The sequence below is a fragment of the Pezoporus flaviventris genome, unplaced genomic scaffold (assembly GCF_033815535.1).
Source record: "Pezoporus flaviventris isolate CSIRO_AGI_PZ_B2104156 unplaced genomic scaffold, CSIRO_AGI_Pfla_v1 ptg000141l, whole genome shotgun sequence".
In the NCBI taxonomy this organism is placed as follows: domain Eukaryota; kingdom Metazoa; phylum Chordata; class Aves; order Psittaciformes; family Psittacidae; genus Pezoporus; species Pezoporus flaviventris.
This window is the reverse complement of record NW_026892689.1, coordinates 99,129-118,650: the sequence shown is the minus strand read 5'-3', so window position 1 is coordinate 118,650 and position 19,522 is coordinate 99,129. Positions and strand designations below refer to the sequence as shown.

Below are 19,522 nucleotides of genomic sequence, written 5' to 3'. Positions count from 1 at the left end.
GAATTTCTGTAATGTTTTGCTTAATACTAGCTTAATGAACAAAGGTGGCAAGGGCAGACATAGCTTTGCCATGTCATACACTGCTTGTTCCAACTAACAACACAGTTTTGGTGCAAATAGATTAAGTATCTTGGGGAGGGGGAGAAAATGCCAACTATTTCATCTTGTAGATCTGATGGAACAGACAGTTGCTAATCCAAATACTACCTTTTTGTAAAATGAACACAAATCATGATTTCTATACAATTCCATCACAATCTGCCAGTTGCATACCATCATACCTTGGTACAAAGGGCTTCAGCTTCTGAGAGTTTACCGGTCTCCTCCAGGCTGGTAATAGCTTGACACAGACACCAGTCTTCAAGAGTCTGGACGTAATGACGTGGAAGGTTATTTTCTCCAGCTGCAAAAACAGATAAAATGCTTAATGAGATTACTGTATATGCTGTAGTTCTACACCATGTACCATGCTCTAGATGTGGTAAGGGAGAACTTGAGGAGTGTTAACCTGATGTGGCTTTCTTTATTAGTAGCAACATTAAGAAACAGTAAAATTTAAAGAAAGAGAAGGGAGAAAAGAATATACCATTCAAGCTAATGGTTTGAGAACAATCAACCAAATACAGAATTTTAATTCTGGTTTTGAAAACACTACAGATGTTGAGCAAGACTCAGGCTGAGGTTATCCCTCTATTGGAAAAGTTACAGAACTCAGGAGTACTTTAGCCTTTCCTTGTAAGGAGCATTCCTGTGCTATAATACACCCACCCATGCATTTAGCCATCGCAGTTCAGTACTAATATTTTAAAACAGCATTTGAGGCTTTGGAAGGGAAAGCAAGCCTCAATTAGGAAATTAACCCTACCTGTGCCTTAGGATTTAGCATTTTGATATGACAAGAAAGTTATAGCTCAAACTATTACTCAGCTTGCAAGATTCCAAAATTCAGAAGGATACTGCAAGCTTAGAACATTTCAATTGTATTTTACTTTTTTAAACTAGAAAATTTGTATAGCTTACTTTTGGCTGAAACTCTAGATACAAGTGTCATTTCTAGATCCGTTCGCTTTGGCTGAGTGTTGTTTAGACAGACAACGGTGTTTTCAGCATGACAGGCCGCCATGAGCACTGCCCAGGCAGTAGAATTATCTAGAAAAGAATGGTTAAAGGCAACTCAGGCCCATTCTAAATATACTGTTAGTTCAGTTAGAAAGGTCTTTACCATCCCCATTTACGCCAGCTAACACCAGTGTCAGCTTTACCCTGACCTACCCCCAGGAAGAGCAACTATGACTGGGAGAGCAGTCTCTGTCCTGAACTGGACAGAGCTCAGCTAAGGATGATAAACTGTCATCCCAAAGATAATGAATTTTGCCAGCAAAATGAAACAAAGCTTGAAGATCTAACAAAGCAAAATGCGAAGTGTACTGGTTTTCAATCGCAGTCAGTCTTGTAGCCTGTAGGAAGATTACTGAAATTTTTAACTCACAGCCACACTGATACATCAGATCACAATTACAGTAGAAGAAATAATGTTCTGGTATTTCACTGTCAAGACAAATTAGCACTTGAAAACCCCACTACAGTCACACTTCATATATTTAATGAAGATCACCATTTCGCAATAGGAGAACAGTTGCCTCTAGTTCATAACCAGCATGCTTCAAGAGAACATTTCCAAACCAAATTCTCAAGACAGATGAATAAATCTCTTCTGCTTGGTGCAGCATACAGACTAAGGGAACATGCTTTTTTCTTTTTTGTATGATATACTACATAATAACTATCTCTTCTCCTGACGAGGGATTAAGAAATTGCCCTTGTCTCCAGAAAAGCCTTTTAGAACTCTGCAGTTTTTCTTTTACCTGGTTTAATTCCCCATGTCTGAACTCAGAATGGCATTTAAAATTTCAACTGTGTTCTCCCCAAATCATTCAAGGATAACCCGTATCAAAACAACCCAAAGAAAGTAGATTTTATTTTTTGTTAGCATAATAATTTTGTTTCTGATGGATAGAAAAATAAAAATCACTACTGTGTTTGAGAACAAGAGTAACCTGGATACAGGTGGATTGCCTTCTGAATATTTTTCAGAGGATTGTTTTTCTCATCTTCTAACATGTGATGTCCTGCTGCCAGCTGATTAACTGCTATGTTCACCAGGACTTCCTATAAAACAGAACATAAATGTGACTTAACACTGTAAGTGATCAAATGGAATTAAATTTAGGATTGTTTATGGAATTATAAAGTCTGCATTTTAAGAAAGCCAAACCTTTGCACGGTTTACATCAAGTGCATGTGCAACATTTCCTGCCACAGCTCCCCCCTGCAAGATTAGAAAAAAATAATTGACTTCGTTATATGACTGATTAAGAGATTTTATACAAAATGTAATGCCAAGATCTTTTTATCTTTGTTAATCAGAAACACAAAGTCTGCCTAATGAGTTCTTTTCTTGCCTACAGCACGATCTCCCTCTATAAAGAATGAGGAAAAGACATTCAAAATTAGAGTTTAATCATATGTTATGCTTATAATTTTAGCCCCATACAGATAGGAAGTTGTTTTCAGGTGCTATTTCTATTTACATAATGGACGTAAATTAAGACAAAGAGTATTTATTTGAAGAATAACTAATAATAAGCACAAAAGTGGCAAGGAAATACTGGCTAGTGTGAGAAGTGAAATTGACTAGATTAACCAAATTGAACATAGGTAAATCCTAATATATATTTATATAGAAACATACGTAAGGCATAAAACTAAACAAAAAACCCAACATGCACAGCAGAGCCTTTTCTTCTTGGACTATTTCTATCAGTTCCTTTTATTTCAAGAAGAAAAAGAATCACTACCTCATGAAAGATGCAAACAACTGAGTATGTGGCTTCAGTATGTACCTGTGCATTGCTCCATATATGCTTGTGTATGACAGCTTTAAGTTTTCATATTAACTAGTGAATGTCCATGTACTGAAGGGTGGGGTTTTTCCAGTTAAGAAATAACAAAAGACTTCTCAGGATGTGAACAACACACATGTATTACAGCAATGCACTTACTTTTGCCTTTTGTGGGGCATACAGTGGAACCAGCCGAGACAGAAGAGACCAGAGGGCAGGATTATCAGGGTTACTGGGAAAAGAAGAGTGACATTAGACTTCATGGTTTAGCTATGAACCTGGTCTTCCATAACTCAGTATGCAGTTGCTATAATTCCCAAATGGATCTTGCTCTATTTACAAAAGAATCTGCTGTGGCTGAAAATAGACATGGACAGTAATTTAAAGCAAACAACACAACACTGAAGTACATTTCTAGTTAAAGAAACAAAATGGACAATATGCTTATCAACATTCACAGGAAGAAAACAACTTCAGGGCTGAAGGTCTTGTTCTCATGGCATGAAGAGCAATGAATTTTAATTGCAGTTTGAGAAAAAAAATTGCATAAAGAAGAGTTTCTGAAAACACTTGGAGAAACTGAGCTGTGTCTTACTTTAAGGCACTGAATAAAGTTCCCCCTTTCCAGAATGCATCTAAACATAGACATTTAGCCAACAGAATCAACAGCTTCAGAGGCTGTTTACTATTATATAAAAGCCGTTGAGACTTTTCTAGGCTTCTGCTACATATGATAAAAAACACTTGCACAGAACAGTGAACTGATCTAGCTGCTAAAGGAGCCACCAAAACAAAACCAGAAAACCTGTGAAAGAAAGCCGTGAAACTTTTGCCATCTGATGCCATAAATCAGAAAGCAAGCTTCTGGCAGCTGATGCTGATATTCTCACCTTCAGTGAGAACACTGTGTTTGAAAATCAATTTATTATTTTTTTTTAATTTAAATTCTTTTTTTTTTTATTTTTTAGAAGAATCCTGTAATGGAACAAAAGTTTGCTTACTGTTCAATATAATCAAAACAATGTATTTACATGGGAATCCAAACAAAGACAAAAGACATACCTGTGTATTGCTTTGGAGATTTCTCTCTGGACCCCCACATTTCTGCCTTGCAATGCATAAACAGCAGATGCAATAAGGCACCTCTCATAGATCTTAACCTTCCCTTCTCCATGTTTCAGTAATTCTTTCAGGGCTGCTGTTGCAAGTGTAACATCCTCCTTTACAAGTCCTAGTGTGCATAAAGCCATCAGACTTTCCATACTAGGTTCTTTTAATGAGCTGTTGAATCATAGAGAAGGAAAAAGACACTGTTTTGGAGCATACATTAAACTTACTGTTAACATTAGTGTACTTGGTACTTTTGAGTCTTCCTGCTGCTATGTCTTTGTCTGTACTTGTATGGTGTACAGAATTAACAGCCTGTCACTGTTGGATCATGGATCAAGCTAGATCAGCATCCTTGAGGTCTCAGGATATGGAAAACAGCAGTGGTTGCGTGCCATTTCAGCACTCAAGCTTATCACATGCAACTACTTGGCAAGACTCTGACACTTTAAGGGTCCTTCAGCAGCAGCCACAAAATGAATAGTAAGAGAATCTGTGTGACACTGACAATGATTTTCTTTTCTTGAAGACATTTCTACTTATAACTAGTATCTAACCTGCATTGTAGTGTACTTATTTACAGCTGCTGCATGGAAATGCTCCAAGAACAGGTATCTTCTCAGAAATTATGTCTTGTTTACATCAAGATTTGCTCCAACATAAGGTAGCTTGACCATGCTTTTCACTATCTACAAGTTTCAGTACCCCCATGAGTTGCACTGTTCTATTCATTTCGAGAAGCAATTTAACCTCATATAAGTAGTATCACAGGCTTTATTGGAGACCTACTAGATACAGTCAATTATTTTTTTTCAGCTAATTTTTGTAGTATAGGTAGAGAATTCTTAAGTTAATCCCCTGATCTTCAGATCTGGTGAAAACAACAAGCTCAGCACAAACAATCAAATCAAGGACCTTAACTGATGTACAAGGTGAAGGTGTTCTTACAGTAAAGGCAACACAAACTGAATGGAGGCAAATAACGAAACTGTGTGTAGCAACAGTAACATAGAGTTACTCCAATGTAATGCCCTAAACATAATCACAGACTGAATTGCTGCTTTTCACTTATCCGGTGACTACAGGCTTCTAATCAAGCCTTCCTGATTATTATTTCTGCCCTCAGAAGAGACAAGAATGTAAAGTTATCACAGAATCATAGAATAGTTAGGGTTGGAAAGGACCTTAAGATCATCTAGTTCCAACCCTCCTGCTGTGGGCAGGGACACCTCACACTAAACCATATCACCCAAGGACTCGTCCAACCTGGGCTTGAACACTGCCAGGGATGGAGCATTCGCAACCTCCCTGGGTAACCTATTCCACCCTTCACCACCCTAACAGGAAAGAATTTCCTCCTTATATCCAATCTAAGCTTCCCCTGTTTAAGTTTTAACCCGTTACCCCTTGTCCTATCACTACAGTCCCTAATGAAGAGTCCTTCTCCAGCATCCCTATAGGCCCCCTTCAGATACTGGAAGGCTGCTATGAGGTCCCCACGCAGCCTTCTCTTCTCCAGGCTGAACAGACCCAACTTCCTCAGCCTGTCTTCATACGGGAGGTGCTCCAGTCCCCTGATCATCCTCGTGGCCCTTCTCTGGACTTGCTCCAACAGTTCCATGTCCTCTTTATGTTGAGGACACCAGAACTGCACACAGTACTCCAGGTGAGGTCTCACAAGAGCAGAGTAGAGGGGCAGGATCACCTCCTTCGACCTGCTGGTCATGCTCCTTTTGATGCAGCCCAGGATACAGTTGGCTTTCTGGGCTGCAAGCGCACACTGAAGCTGCCTCATGTTCATTTTCTCATTGACCGACACCCCCAAGTCCTTCTCCGCAGGGCTGCTCTCAATCTCTTCTCTGCCCAGCCTGTAGCTGTGCCTGGCATTGCTCCCACCCAGGTGTAGGACCTTGCACTTGGCATGGTTAAACTTCATAAGGTTGGCATCAGCCCACCTCACAAGCGTCTTAAGGTCCCTTTGAATGGCATTCCTTCCCTCCAGGGTACCAACCAAACCACACAGCTTGGTGTCATCGGCAAACTTGCTGAGGGCGCACTCAATCCCACTGTCCATGTCAGCGATGAAGATGTTGAACAAGACCGGTCCCAAGAGCGATCCCTGAGGAACACCACTTGTTACTGGTCTCCAGCCGGACATTGAGCCATTGATCACAACTCTTTGCATGCAGCCATCCAGCCAGTTCTTTATCCACCGAGTGGTCCATCCATCAAATTGATGTCTCTCCAATTTAGAGACAAGGATGTCGTGTGGGACAGTGTCGAACGCTTTGCACAAGTTCAGGTAGATGACATCAACTGCTCTACCCCTGTCCATCAGTTCTGTAGCCCCATCATAGAAGGCCACCAAATTGGTCAGGCAGGATTTCCCCTTAGTGAAGCCATGCTGGCTGTCACCAAGCCCCTTGTTGCTTTTCATGTGCCTTAGCATGCCTTCCAGGAGAATCTGCTCCAAGATTTCCCAGGCACAGAGGTGAGACTGACTGGTCTGTAATTCCCTGGGTCATCCATTTTCCCCTTCTTGAAAATGGGGGTTATATTTCCCTTTTTCCAGTCATTGGGAACTTCACCTGACTACCATGATTTCTCAAATCTGATGGCCAGCAGGTCAGGGGGTCTTTAACAGATCCCCACAGTAATGTCTCCCATAGCTATATTGCCTTTAACCCCAACCCACAAACTCTGTTAACTGCTCACCTGTCCCCAGACAGAGTTCCATACTCTCCAGCTTATCCCTAACATAAAGGGCAACTCCCCTCCCCGCCTGCCAGACCTGTCTTTTCTAAAGAGCCTGTAAGCTTCCATTCCAACACTCCAGTCATAGGAGCCATCCCACCATGTTTCTGCGATGCCTATTATATCATACCGCCGTAGACGTGCATACATCTCTAATTCCTCGTTTGTTCCCCACGCTGTGGGGCATTTGTATAGAGGCATTGTGATTTTATACTTTGTTTTCAGTCCCTAGCAAGAAAAATTTGTAAATGCTGTTAAACATAAATAACCAGCACTGTTATCTGGTGCAAAGGCACTGCTCTTTGACAAGTAAGAAGTGGAATTCTACCATATTAGCTATAAAGACATACTCACTGCTAAAAATTTCTGTGACAAACTGGTCACAAGAAAGAAGAAAGACAGCTTCTGGCATGAGGCCCTAACTCAGGCCCTTTAAGTCATCTAGCTTGAATTTCAGACAAAAAAGACATCTGTCTATTGGACCAGAATGGACTCTTTTAGTAAAATCCACTGTATATCTGTGCAGCGCTGTACATCCAATTCACATCTAGATATATTCACTGCAGTGTTATTTTCCTTAAATACTTTGTGTTTAAAGAAGAAAAAAACACCAAAACACCAAAGAAAGAAAATACCCACACAACAGAACTCTCACTGTCAATTTTCATGCCAAAAATAGAAATCTGCACTGATTAATAGGATGTAGGAAATACCAGGTTCCTAGCTAGTTAATCACCAGTTACTCACGATTTAGAGTGTACTAGATCATGAATCTTAACTGTTTCAGGAGTCTGCTGGCAAGACTGAGACGGTACAGCTACCATTGGAGTTCTCTTCTGACAGAGTTGATCCTGACTGAGAGCCTGAGATGTTAGCAATTGTTCTGGAGATTTCTGACTATTTAAACTAAATTTTTTTTCATTTGTCATCTAAATTTCCTACAGCTAAAGAACAAAAATACTGCCTAGTGCTTAGGACAGCTACATACTCTCTTAAAAGATAAACCTATTAAGACTACCATTCAAGGACACTAAACATCCAAACTGCCCAGCCCACCAACTCTTTCACTCCATACTACTTTAAGAATATGGAAGAAGAGATAGGCCATAAAACAGATAAATCACATGAATAAGCTTAAAAGAACACTGCATCCACACCCGCTTCTACTAGGCAACACACACAAAAAAACAAAAAACAAAAAAATCCAGACAAATTTCACATGAGATCTCCCCAAAAGTAAATCTGAGGATTCAGCAGTACCATAAACACCATGCATGGATTATTATTCCTTCCACTCACCATTTAAATAGCAGTGTCTTTGCAGCATCCACTTTGTTCTGTTTGTACTCCATTATTGCCAAGGCAGTCAAGATATGTGCTTTATCTTCTTCAGACTCAGCAACAGACAAGGCTTTTTCATAGGCTGGTAAAAATTCAGAATTAAAGTAGGAGAAAAATTACATTTTTTATAAAGACTCTACAAAGGCATGATATTAGAACATGGGGCACTTCGGTTTCAGGTTCACTGTATTTTCACACCTCAAATAATAGAAAAAAGACCAAAAAAAAAAGTTGACAAAGACTCTGGAAGTAACTGTATGTTATAAATGCCAGGGCTGTTAAGAGCCTGGGAATTGTTTATCAAGTGGAAACAGAACTCACAAGCAGTATTAGGATATCCAGCAAAAGCCTGAAAGAACACAGTATAAATACTCGTCTGTGACAGTTTACTTACAAAATAGTACTTCAGATGGGCACATTTCATCTAAAAAGTAAGAGATACTTAAAATACTGAGCTGGGTGTTCCTTAGTGGGCACTTACAATTCTGTACTGACAATTCAGTACACATTTTTGCGAAGTCTCACATCTTAGCAGTACAGAACATGACCATATAGCACTTATATTTATCACTAAAGTGCTCTGAACAACACATTAATCTCCTACCCAGAACTGATTTTCCCAGAAAAGCCATTTCATTTCAGAACAAGGGAAGCTTCCCTTTGAATTAAAACACTTGAAAAAATGTAGTTTACTTTTGTACATTTTAGTATTTGTAGCATCCTACTGAACAGCCTATTGAATAAAACAGTTGTGAAATTTGTACTTAAGCATTAGAACTGAGAGAGTGAAAAAAACTGAACTACAGCAAGGCTGGTCAGACAAAATAAAAAATTAAGGTTACTCTAAAGAGCTTTGTCCCATAATGCTTTGAATTAGGCAGATGCTTACCTTTGATACTTTCTTGTATGAGTCCTTTCTTGAAGTAGGCTAATGCTATCCCCACAATGCCATCAAACTTTGTTAAGGGTATTGATGTATAAACCTCAATGGCCTTATCACACTCACCAAGAGCACTGTAAAAACAAAACCAGACACTGGTATGAAGGATGTTGCCAACATCTGCTATAATTCAGAGCAGCTGTCCTTGTAGACAAATATCTTCTTTTCTACAACAGTTGTAAGTAGACAACTTACAACTTGCTCTGGAAAGAGCAAGATTAGGACACAAATGTGCAATATTCCTCCTCTGTTATAGCAGTTACTCTCTCCAACTCTCTTTCGCATGAAGAATAACTGATACCAAACAGTCCTCCCCATCTGCATGACAGCTGTAGGTAAGGATGTCACTTAATGGTTAGCACAAAAGAGTGGGCGAAAATAGAAAAGGAGTAACGTGAAAAAGGCTAATCAAAGTATGCATGCACACAGATAGTCGAGTGTACATACAGACAGACATACAGCACTCTTGTTCTAACATCACTATGGAAAAAATTATACAGGATTGTGTTTAACAGAACTAGTTATTAGTTACTGGAGCCTTTCTCTTGCTTAAATTGCACACAGGAATTACCACACACACAGTATGGATGTGAGACTACAGGAAACTGAAAAGTTGCTTCTAAAATCTTTCCTGAAGTTAAACAATGAGTTACCAGAGCCTAGAAATTCTAGTGTCATGTACAAAGACTTCAGAGTATATGATGTTTTCCCAGAGAGCTGACATCTGATTAGCAGAGCTTGAGTTATATCAAAGAGAAGTTTGAAAATCTTTATCTGTTAAGACTTGTGTCCTGCACTCCCTAAGAACCAGAAGGGAATGGTAAATTCTGAGTAGAACTGAGAATTCCGAGTAGAACTGCAGAAGAGAGGGTCATAAGCAGGTCACATTCATGTACACAATACCCCAACCCCACATGCTTCAGGTTGTACAAGTCAATACACATCCTAATGGCAGGTAAAAGCGATTTTGAATAACCCTGAAGCAGCTATTTTATTCTAGTTAAACCCCTACATATCTCAACTGTGGACTCTGTAAAAAAACGATTTATTCTGGAGACCATAAACCAGCTACATCATGTAGACTATGTTAAGGCACTTAAGTATCAAGCTAAGGATAAGGGAATCACTGACATGTTACAAACTATGAAGATACTGAGCAATTCCTTGCAATCTGATTTATTTTTTTTTCTTTTTTGATAGACTACCTATTTCTGGAGCACATAAAAAACTTCAGGCAAACACGTCTACAGTTAAATGATGTTTAGTAGATTAACAACCACCTTTTGGCCTCCTTCATGTTCTGCATGACTGTATTGACTACATCCAAAGCTGAAGTTAGAGGCTGCGAAAATAAGCCAACACTTACCATAGACACCTGCCATAGTTTTGCATTGCTATATTATATTTCTCAGTATCAGCAGAGTTTTTCAGCAATGAAGCTGCCCTGAAATTAATGACAATTAAGAATGATTACCATCCGACCATAACACACACTTTGACAACAGTTCTCACAATGGGCAAATGTTTTACTCAGAAGCTCTCCTATGCTAATTAAGCACAAACAAAGCCCATTTTACTGCATCAGCAAATATATTCACCAAACACATTCTTTCATCATGTCCACCTACCATTTGAAAAGAAGGGAGAAGATAAAAAAGCAAAGCCAGAGCCCAATCACCTCCATTAATCAGAATGAGTAAAGACCAAAACTAAAACTAAGCTTACCAGCCTCCAAAATTTCACTTAAATCCCATACAGTGAATTAGCTAAATGTCCTGCTAAGACATGGAAGACTTGGAATGCCTTTACTTTTCCACTTCCGCGTTCTGCACTTCTAAATTTGATGTAAGAATATCCCCACACCTCCCCTCACAATGCACTTAGTTGAAATTTACTCTTGAATTGAGAAAGTAAGGTTTACTAAAGGAAAAGAAAAACCCTTAAGTTTTTCAGATGGTGCACGGAAAAAGAGATCAAGGAGCTTGTATAAGTAAACTTTCCAAGAGTGTGTTGTTTACCTCTCATAGGCATCTGTTGCCTGCCTTTTTAGATTCAGATGCTCATTCAAATAACCAAGCATTGTGAAAGAAGATGCATCGTCTGGATTTCTTTCTAGAAAATCAGAATTGACAGTATAGAGAACATGATCAGAAAGTTCATTACAAAATTATTACAAAAACATTGCTACACCGATGCTACAATGTATGCATATACAGGAAACATTCTGCCAAGTGCTTCTGTCAGTTGCGCACTGGAATCACTTTGGCAGGCTTCAGGCAAATACAGGAAGAGATATGAAGACCCACTACATCGCACCAGGTTAACTAAAAAATGTTTAAAATTTTAAGACAGAGCATTAATGCACTCCATGGATTTTAAGTTTTAAAACGTGCAGTGTTTTGGTTTTTTTTTAATGAAATAGGAAACTATTCAGTTCGTATTGACTAGAGTAAAACACTAGTAGAATCTTACATTTTATTTTTAATTCTACAACTTTGAAATATTTATTAGTAGCTAAGGTACATATTTTACAGCTGTCATCTCAGACTTTTAGACTTTTTTCCCAGATTAAGAATGATCACGCAGGACCCTCCTGCAGTCCATTTAAGAACAGGGATGGGACAAAAAAAAATACGTTCTTGCATTTTATAGAATCACAGAATGGTTTGGGTTGGAAGGGACCTTAAACACCGTCCAGTTCCAGCTGTCCTTCCATGAGACCAGGTTGCTCCAAGCCCATCCAACCTGGCCTTGAACACTGCCAGGGATGGGGCAGCCACAGCTTCCCCGGACAACCTGTGCCAGGGCCTCACCACCCACACAGGGAAGAACTTCTGCCTAAGATCTCATCTCAGTCTCCCCTCTGTCAAGGTTAAAGCCATTCTCCCTTGTCCTGGCCCCTCAGGCCCTTGTCCAAAGCTCAGCTCCAGCTTTCTTGTAGTCCCTTCAGGCACTTGAGCTGCTCTAAGGTCTCCTGGAGCCTTCTCTTCTCCAAACTGAACCAGCCCAGCTCCCTCAGCCTGTCTCCAGGGCAGAGCTGCTTCAGCCCTCACAGCATCTCCACGGCCTCCTCTGGACTTGCTCCAACAGCTTCACATCCCTCTTGTGTTGTTGCCCCGGAGCTGGATGAGGACTGCAGGTGGGGTCTCCCCAGAGTGCAGTGGAGGAACAGGATCCCATCCCTCGAGCTGCTGCTCACACACTGAGGATGCAGCCCAGCACACAGGGGTGGTTCTGGGCTGCATATGCACACTGCCAGGTCATTGTGAAGTTCTTGTCGAAGCAATCTCATTTTAACATTATCTCATTAAGGAAGTTATCTCATTATCACATTTTAAATGCTTGCACCTTATTTTGTAGCTCTCAAAAATGAGCAACAAATTATTCATCAAAGGATTTATGTACAGTAATGGATGAAGATTTAAGAAAACCCACATTTTCTCCATCTACCTTCCAGGCTAGATATATACAATCTGACCCAATCAGTAAGGCCGCACTGGCTTGGAACCATGCACAAAAATACGGCTCATCTCCTACTGAAGGTTGACAGAATCATATGCTTGAGGTTATAGAGTTACAGAGCATCAGAGAGCAGGCTTCTGTCAAACATCATGGCATGGGGTAGAGGAGGTAGCATGCACATAGACACACCTGAAGGAAGTCTGACAGCAAACATGCAATGACAAGTATCACAAGGCTCTGGTTCTTATTTTGACTGGTCTTTGAAACAAAATCTGCAGGAATGAGCCAGCAAACAGAACTGAAACCTACTTCATATTTTTGTGGTAATAAACATCAGCGCCCCAGTTACCCTGTTTTGGTTCGTTTACAGCTCAAAAGCCTCTCCCTAGCACAGCAAGATCACTCTTCGCCAAAATTAGTACAGATGCATCTGTTCATTCTGAATGCATGTTAATCTTGAGAGGTTAGTAAAGTATTTAAATTACCTACCTGTATATTTGCTCAAGACCACCTGGGCTGATGGAATAGCATTCATCTGAACAATGTTGTACAGATATAGTTCAGTGTTTCTGTTGTTTTTATCCTGCAGCGTTGAACATACCCAGTGGGCATAGCCTTTTGCTCCCTCAGTCTCAAGAAACGAAAAAAAAAAACAAATGGGATTCATTAAACCTGCTCAAGCAACAGCAAAATAATTAAAGATTATAGTAATAATTCTGTGTTTCAAGGCACAGTCTTGCCTAAAAATCTGCATCAGTGTTAAGCAGGAGAAGAAAACAAAAGTGTTAACTTGTCCTTTGGGCAAAGAGAATTCTTACATAAACATATCACTTCCTGCATCACTGGAGGGATGACAGACAAAAAGCTATAAAGAGAATGTGAAGGCCTTCACTTTCTTACAACTAAGGGCACTGGCAATATCCTTGCTCTCCCCTGGAATAGTTATAATTTATGCCTTTGACCTCCGTCCAATTCTGTGGGATGACAAGAATGTCTTTGCATGACTCATGAAACTGATTTCTTAGACCATTTGGAATAAAGCATTTAATAAAGTAAATGCCTGCTAGTCAGTGGCAGCACAAGCCAAGAGCAACAACATAGATGTCACACTCTCTCACGTGGTACACCATAACTGTTTCACCATTTGAGACATGCCTATTTTTTAAAAAATACATCACCAAAGTAGCGATATTAGATATACGGAAACTTCAGTACAATACAACTGTTATACTTACATGCATACTGAGTTCAGTTGTGTGCCTGAAAAGATCCATAGTATCATAGCTGTCTACTGTCTCTGCAATAAGAGCCTACAGAGAAGCAAGAGTTGCTGTAGTCAGGTACTTCAAAATTTATGACATTGACAAAAACTCAGCACACATTACATCATGCACATTTGAAGCATTTAACATGAAGACACTTTCTTTCTCTCACACTCTCCAAGAAACACTGTTTTTATGAATAAACCAAATACAATTAAACTGCACAAGCAGTTTCCAATGTATCAGTACTTGAAAAATCAGTCTTCAGCTGCTACTTCACATTCTTTAGGACACAGACTTTGTGTCTCTTAGCACAACTCAAAACATTGGACAGGAGCTGAATTTTGACATCTAATGGTGCTAGGTTCTCCCCCAGAATCCAGTTTCAATTAGATATCATTAGCAGGTCAGCAGCATGGGATTATGAAGCACACCTACAGTGATCATAAAAGTATGAGTCGCAAGTACTTCTTCTAACTATTCATGGATAGGCAGGAGCATATCCAACCCTCACTGGTAAGGAGAAGGTAACTCCCCAGGAAATAAGAACTGCTTTTCTCCCAGGTACATTACAGACATACTCTTTCTAAAAACAGTGGTGTTAGAAAGCAGGGCTGACAAGAGAGATAACGGGCGCCAGATAATGAGCTAGTGGTACAGCTGAAGCTGAAATATCTAGCACGTTATGAAGATGGTGCTTTGGTGGCAATGCTCAATAAAAAGCCTCAGAGCACAAACAGCAAACAGTGATTGTTTTTTTAATAGCTAGTTTCTCACTGAACTCACAACATCAGCCAGAAAAACATTATATAAAGTACCTGATGAATGTAGCTCCCATTGTATTACCACTATGGAAACAAAGGTTCCCATCCACTCTCAGGGAAGGTAGAAGCTCCCTTAATGTAAACATTTAATCACATTTACTTAAAATGTGTTATTTTCAAGAACACGATTAAGTAGCAATTATTAGGATGGAGTCAAAGTCTTCTCCTTGACCAAAAAAAGGTTCAGTTTTATGAGTATTTATCACCTTACCTGCCCAACCCAACACAGTAAGTAAGAAGGCTCCACAGACTGTGCTATCTTGAAGGCTTCATGAGCTTGCTGCAGAACCAAAGAATAGAGAGCTATTGACCTATCTGTCACAGTAACACAGCACTCCTGAATATACAGAGGTATTGACATGCAGTAATATTGGAAAAAATTTCACATACACAATTAGGTCACTACTAAAAACATATATTGTGCTCTACAGAACAATACATTGCCTAGAGAAACAAACCACGTCAGCCTTACTAAAAAAAAACCTAAAAAAATCATTACAAGATTAAAAGTTCCCCTCCGTTTCAAATGTTCTTCCTTCTGATAACAGCAAAATAGTTCAGCAGCTAGAGTAACCCCTGGATCAATCAATATTTTAACATCTGACTCCTGGAGGATCCAGGTTTGGAAATTTGTTTTTCCTTCACGCAAAGAGTTAAAAAATTATATTTTCAAAATGGTAGAACTGGTTACCACCTACAAGTTATCTTTGCTCTATGGACTGCATATATTAAGAGTTCCTCCCTCAGTGTGGCACAAGCATTAGTAGTCTTAGCAGTAAGTAGCTTGTAGTATCAAGTTATTTTTATTAAAAGGAATTCTGACCTTCACATCTTCAATTACATAAAACTTGGGTAATTCTGACCAGCAAATAGGTTGTTTATAGTTTTAGCTGCATGAGAAATTTGGACTTCACTTAAGATGTTCTATAATTTTTCTCCAAAGAAACTCTGAAGGCTACACAGGATTACAATAAATCATAAATCTGCCAATGAGCATGAAGTAACTACCTGTGGGAAACGCAAAAAATTAAAGTTCAGTTTGTGACTTACAGCTAAAAGTTCCTGGTCAAACCTGGTGTGCACTGCTTTGACTAACCATTTCTCAGTTCTTCCAAACACTTTTCATTTTATCCATTTGCTTGAAAAGCAACGTTACCAATTCAGGAGAATTTTCCTTCCAGAGCAAACATCTAATTTATCTGCATGCCTCAAGTGAGGTACAGGTGCCAATTTCTTTCAAAGACAGTACATTTTTTGCATCTGAGAGAGACATTCTTCACTGTTTGCCCACACTCCTACCCCCATAATCTCCATTAAAATGGTAACAAAAAAAAAAAAAAAAAAAAAGAGGATAGGGAAGAGAGTTACCTCAATATTTCCAGTTGTCAGATACAAAACCCCCAAGTTGGTCCAGGCAACAACATTCTAGACAGAAGAAATGAAGTTAAAACCAATGTATTATTACTATATTCAAACATAACACTGCATCAGGGGAAAAGTTTTAAATGCCCACTTGAAACAGATGGCATCTGCCTACAACACTTACGATTTTCTCAGCTTGAACAGATTTGATGAACGAATGTTGAGCAAGAGCATAATTCCCAATAGCTGGGGAGGTAAAAAAAGAAAAAAAAGAAAAAAGTAGAGCTAGATCTAGCTGATTCCATAAACACCATTAGTTAAGTTGCCTTCTAATTTAGGATATTATGGAGCTAGAGGTTTCACTGAACACTTACCACTACAGGAAGCAACCACACCAAGTGCATTCCAATAAAGATGATTTTTGCTGTCAAGCCTCACAGCTTTTTTGAGACACTGGAAGAAAATCAAATGCAGATTATCATCATTAGAAAAGCAAAAATTAAGACTTTATGAAGAGATGTAAGTTTTATTGAGGACAGAAAGATTATGCAGACAAGCACCAATACCAATTTAAATTTTAAAGAATGTAATGGGAAAAACAGGCAATACCTGTAAAGACTTCTCTAGAAGTTCACTGATCTCATTCATATCAGATCCCACTGCTGTGAGGTGCTCTGCTTGTCGATAATAATTTATTCCAAGATCACACCATATGCTAGGCAAAGGCATCAGTTTTAAAGCTCTGCCATAACACCTACAGAAATATGAATCACAGAAGCATTATTCCAAGCCTTTCTGCATGAAGAGCAGAGGGCTGAGAAAACATTCAAAGAAGTGCTTAAAAACCTAAACCAACCAACCATGCATAAATACAAACAAAAGCAGACAAGAATGGAAAGCAACAACCAACTAACCCATTTTCTGTCAGGCAGATACCTTCAGAGAATCTTTCCTGGTCTAAAGGCAGTCTGTAGTGCTCACCACATATGAAGCCACTTACGTGCATTAAATGAAAACTATGTCAATTGCAGCACGTATGCTTTTACTTAAAACAAGCACTAGTCATTTTTACAGTTAATCAGACTTCCCCCAGGAAGCATCTGACTTCATATATCATGGCTGAGATTTACAAATCAGCTGAATTTCCTGCCTTACACATCCAACTGCACAAAGCTCAGAGGGAGAGTCACAGAAGATGGCTACAGAAAATAGTTTCTACCATCATGAGCCAGAAACAAGGATTTCCCTCTTCCAATGTATTCTAGACCTCATCGGTAGGGAAGAAAAATCAATGACATTTTTGTAAGAAAGAAATACAGACAGAAAGCTTAAAGTATTATCTTGGACTTTAGTAGTCCTGGGAGAACTAGTTAGCAACTACTGCAACCAATCCATGTGAAGAGGTATAATTTACTGAACGAGAGGCAGCATGTAGCCATGCTCTGGAGACAGAAACAAGGAGAACAGCAGATGCTAGATGAATTGTTGAGAGCCACTGTGGCAATCCTGGAAATATACTCTGAAACGAGTAAGGTAATTTGGAAGAAGCATGAGACTCTATTTACCACCTCATTAATCTTCGCTCAATATGCAGGTGTTGGCAGATCAGCATGTCTTTCATTTTCTAGAAATGGTCTAGAACACTTGAGAATCTATACAATCTCAAGATGCATAGAAGCCTGATATAATAAAAAAAACATTACCTTCCTCCCAGTACAAGCAGCTCACTTTTCTTCAGCCTCTGTGTGGCTGCATTTTTACCCAGAAGGGATCCTAGAACTTGAACATTCACTTTAGCTGGTGAAATAACATGCATGCTAGTACAGGTATCTCCAAGCAGTTTCCAGAGGCAAGATACATCAGGACGTTGCTTTGTTGCCCTGTAATTAATGATACAGAAACCCCCAACAACACACATTCAGACACCTCAATATACTTTGCTGAAAGAAAGTTTACCACTTCAGCACAGACTCTAATGTTTGTTTAATCAACGAGCTGTTTGTCTTTCTTTTTTTTTCTTTTTTTTTTTTATTGTTTTCTCCCTATTCAACTTACGGGTCTAAAAGATCAAAAACAAACAAAAAAGCCCCTACAAAATGCCAATATATCCCAAGTTTGTTGGGACTTAGTGTCAGTTCTGCAAATTATTCATTATCTGTCAACATGTAAGCTGACTATACCCACTTCAGCATTTCAGGCCTAAGTCCAGAATGTATTATTAAAACCATTTCCAATAACCACATCCTTGCTTTCAGATTAGAAGCCTGGTCTATTTGTTTTAGTTTACTGGAAGTCCTAAGATACATAACTCTTATTCTTCTGCCTGTCAACCTATTATCCCAGTGGATATTAAATGACTGAGTATTTAGTACTAACCTTGTAAAAAATTCAAGAGCCCGCTCTATGCAATCCATAGCCTTTCTATCAAAAAAGTTATCAAGGGCTGATCTTGCCAAGCTCAGATAGCATTCACCAAGTCCTGAAAATAAAAGAAAATATCCTCTATGAAAAGTGACGTTTTTATGATCTGCTTGATAAAGGAGGTGGGGTGGAAGGATGGAAGCCTGCTCAGTGTTCTGCTTGGTATAAAGATTTATAGCCTGCACAGGTAATGCCAAATTCAAAAGACCCAAAGTGCCCACAATACAGACCTTGCTTTTAATCTACCCTGTCAAGTGTGAACTGTAGAATAACTTGGATATTAAAATAAACCAAATAAACTATTTGGTTTATTAAATTACTATTTAATAAACCAAATAAAATATACTAAAATTATTACTATAAAATAAACTAAATAAAGCATAAACCCCATAGCATTTAAGCTTTGGGTTTCTCCTCAAACATTCAGAAAACCCCTCCAGAGAAATCTGCTCTGCACTGAGAAGTCTTGGACAAATACACCAATTTTCAGTTGACACAAGTTAAATAATATTTCCAAAACACAAACAGAAGAAACAATGTTACAATAGGCTAAAGGGAAAGTCTTCTTAGAAGAAGACTTGAAACCAACATTATTTAATCCTATTTATGTAAGAATTTACTTCATATGATGTATGGAGTCAAGCTGGGATGTAGTTAATTTCCTTACAGCAGCCCTCATAGTGCTGCACTGTGTATTGATAGCTAGCAGGGTGCTGATAACACACTAGTGCTTTGTTTGCTGCTGAGCAGTGCTCCACCAGCATCAAGGCTGCCTCTACAACATCCCTTCCCCCCACCAGTAGGGGTAGGCAAGATCTTGAGCGGGGACACAGCCAGGACAACTGACCCCAACTGGCCAAAGGGATATTCCAGACCATATAATGTCTGCTCAGCAAAAAAAGCTACGGGGAAAGGATGGGAGTGACAGTGGGGTGGGGGGACACTACACATTCATTATTACAGTATTTGTCTTAGGTAGAAACCACTATGCGCACTGAAGCTCTGCTTTCCTGGAAGTGGCAGGACATCACTCACTGATGAGTAGAATAAAACTTTTGCTCCCCTTTGTTTCTGTGTGTGGCCTTTGCTTTTGCTTTATTAAACAGCCTTTCTTTTGACCCACTGTTTTTTTCCATCTTCTTTTCT

At 39.2% G+C, this 19,522-nt stretch overlaps 1 protein-coding gene across 3 annotated transcripts in view; it reads right to left on the bottom strand.

Moving 5' to 3' along the window:
* The window catches only part of SKIC3 (SKI3 subunit of superkiller complex), a 51,913-nt gene that overhangs the window by 10,139 nt on the left and 22,252 nt on the right, over positions 1 to 19,522 (bottom strand). For 2 of the 3 annotated variants that reach the window (XM_061479060.1, XM_061479059.1), the window contains exons 19-37: positions 18,332 to 18,434; positions 17,659 to 17,835; positions 16,565 to 16,709; positions 16,330 to 16,408; positions 16,140 to 16,201; positions 15,962 to 16,018; positions 14,805 to 14,873; positions 13,743 to 13,817; positions 12,997 to 13,138; positions 11,064 to 11,157; positions 10,412 to 10,489; positions 8,995 to 9,119; positions 8,064 to 8,187; positions 3,966 to 4,184; positions 3,063 to 3,135; positions 2,276 to 2,329; positions 2,058 to 2,169; positions 1,021 to 1,149; positions 282 to 403 (exon numbers count right to left, since the gene is read on the bottom strand). In XM_061479060.1, coding sequence (XP_061335044.1) covers positions 282 to 403; positions 1,021 to 1,149; positions 2,058 to 2,169; positions 2,276 to 2,329; positions 3,063 to 3,135; positions 3,966 to 4,184; positions 8,064 to 8,187; positions 8,995 to 9,119; positions 10,412 to 10,489; positions 11,064 to 11,157; positions 12,997 to 13,138; positions 13,743 to 13,817; positions 14,805 to 14,873; positions 15,962 to 16,018; positions 16,140 to 16,201; positions 16,330 to 16,408; positions 16,565 to 16,709; positions 17,659 to 17,835; positions 18,332 to 18,434 — 2,039 coding nt within the window. The remainder of the gene's footprint in view (positions 1 to 281; positions 404 to 1,020; positions 1,150 to 2,057; positions 2,170 to 2,275; positions 2,330 to 3,062; positions 3,136 to 3,965; positions 4,185 to 8,063; positions 8,188 to 8,994; positions 9,120 to 10,411; positions 10,490 to 11,063; positions 11,158 to 12,996; positions 13,139 to 13,742; positions 13,818 to 14,804; positions 14,874 to 15,961; positions 16,019 to 16,139; positions 16,202 to 16,329; positions 16,409 to 16,564; positions 16,710 to 17,658; positions 17,836 to 18,331; positions 18,435 to 19,522) is intronic. The other variant, XM_061479061.1, reaches the window with a different exon arrangement.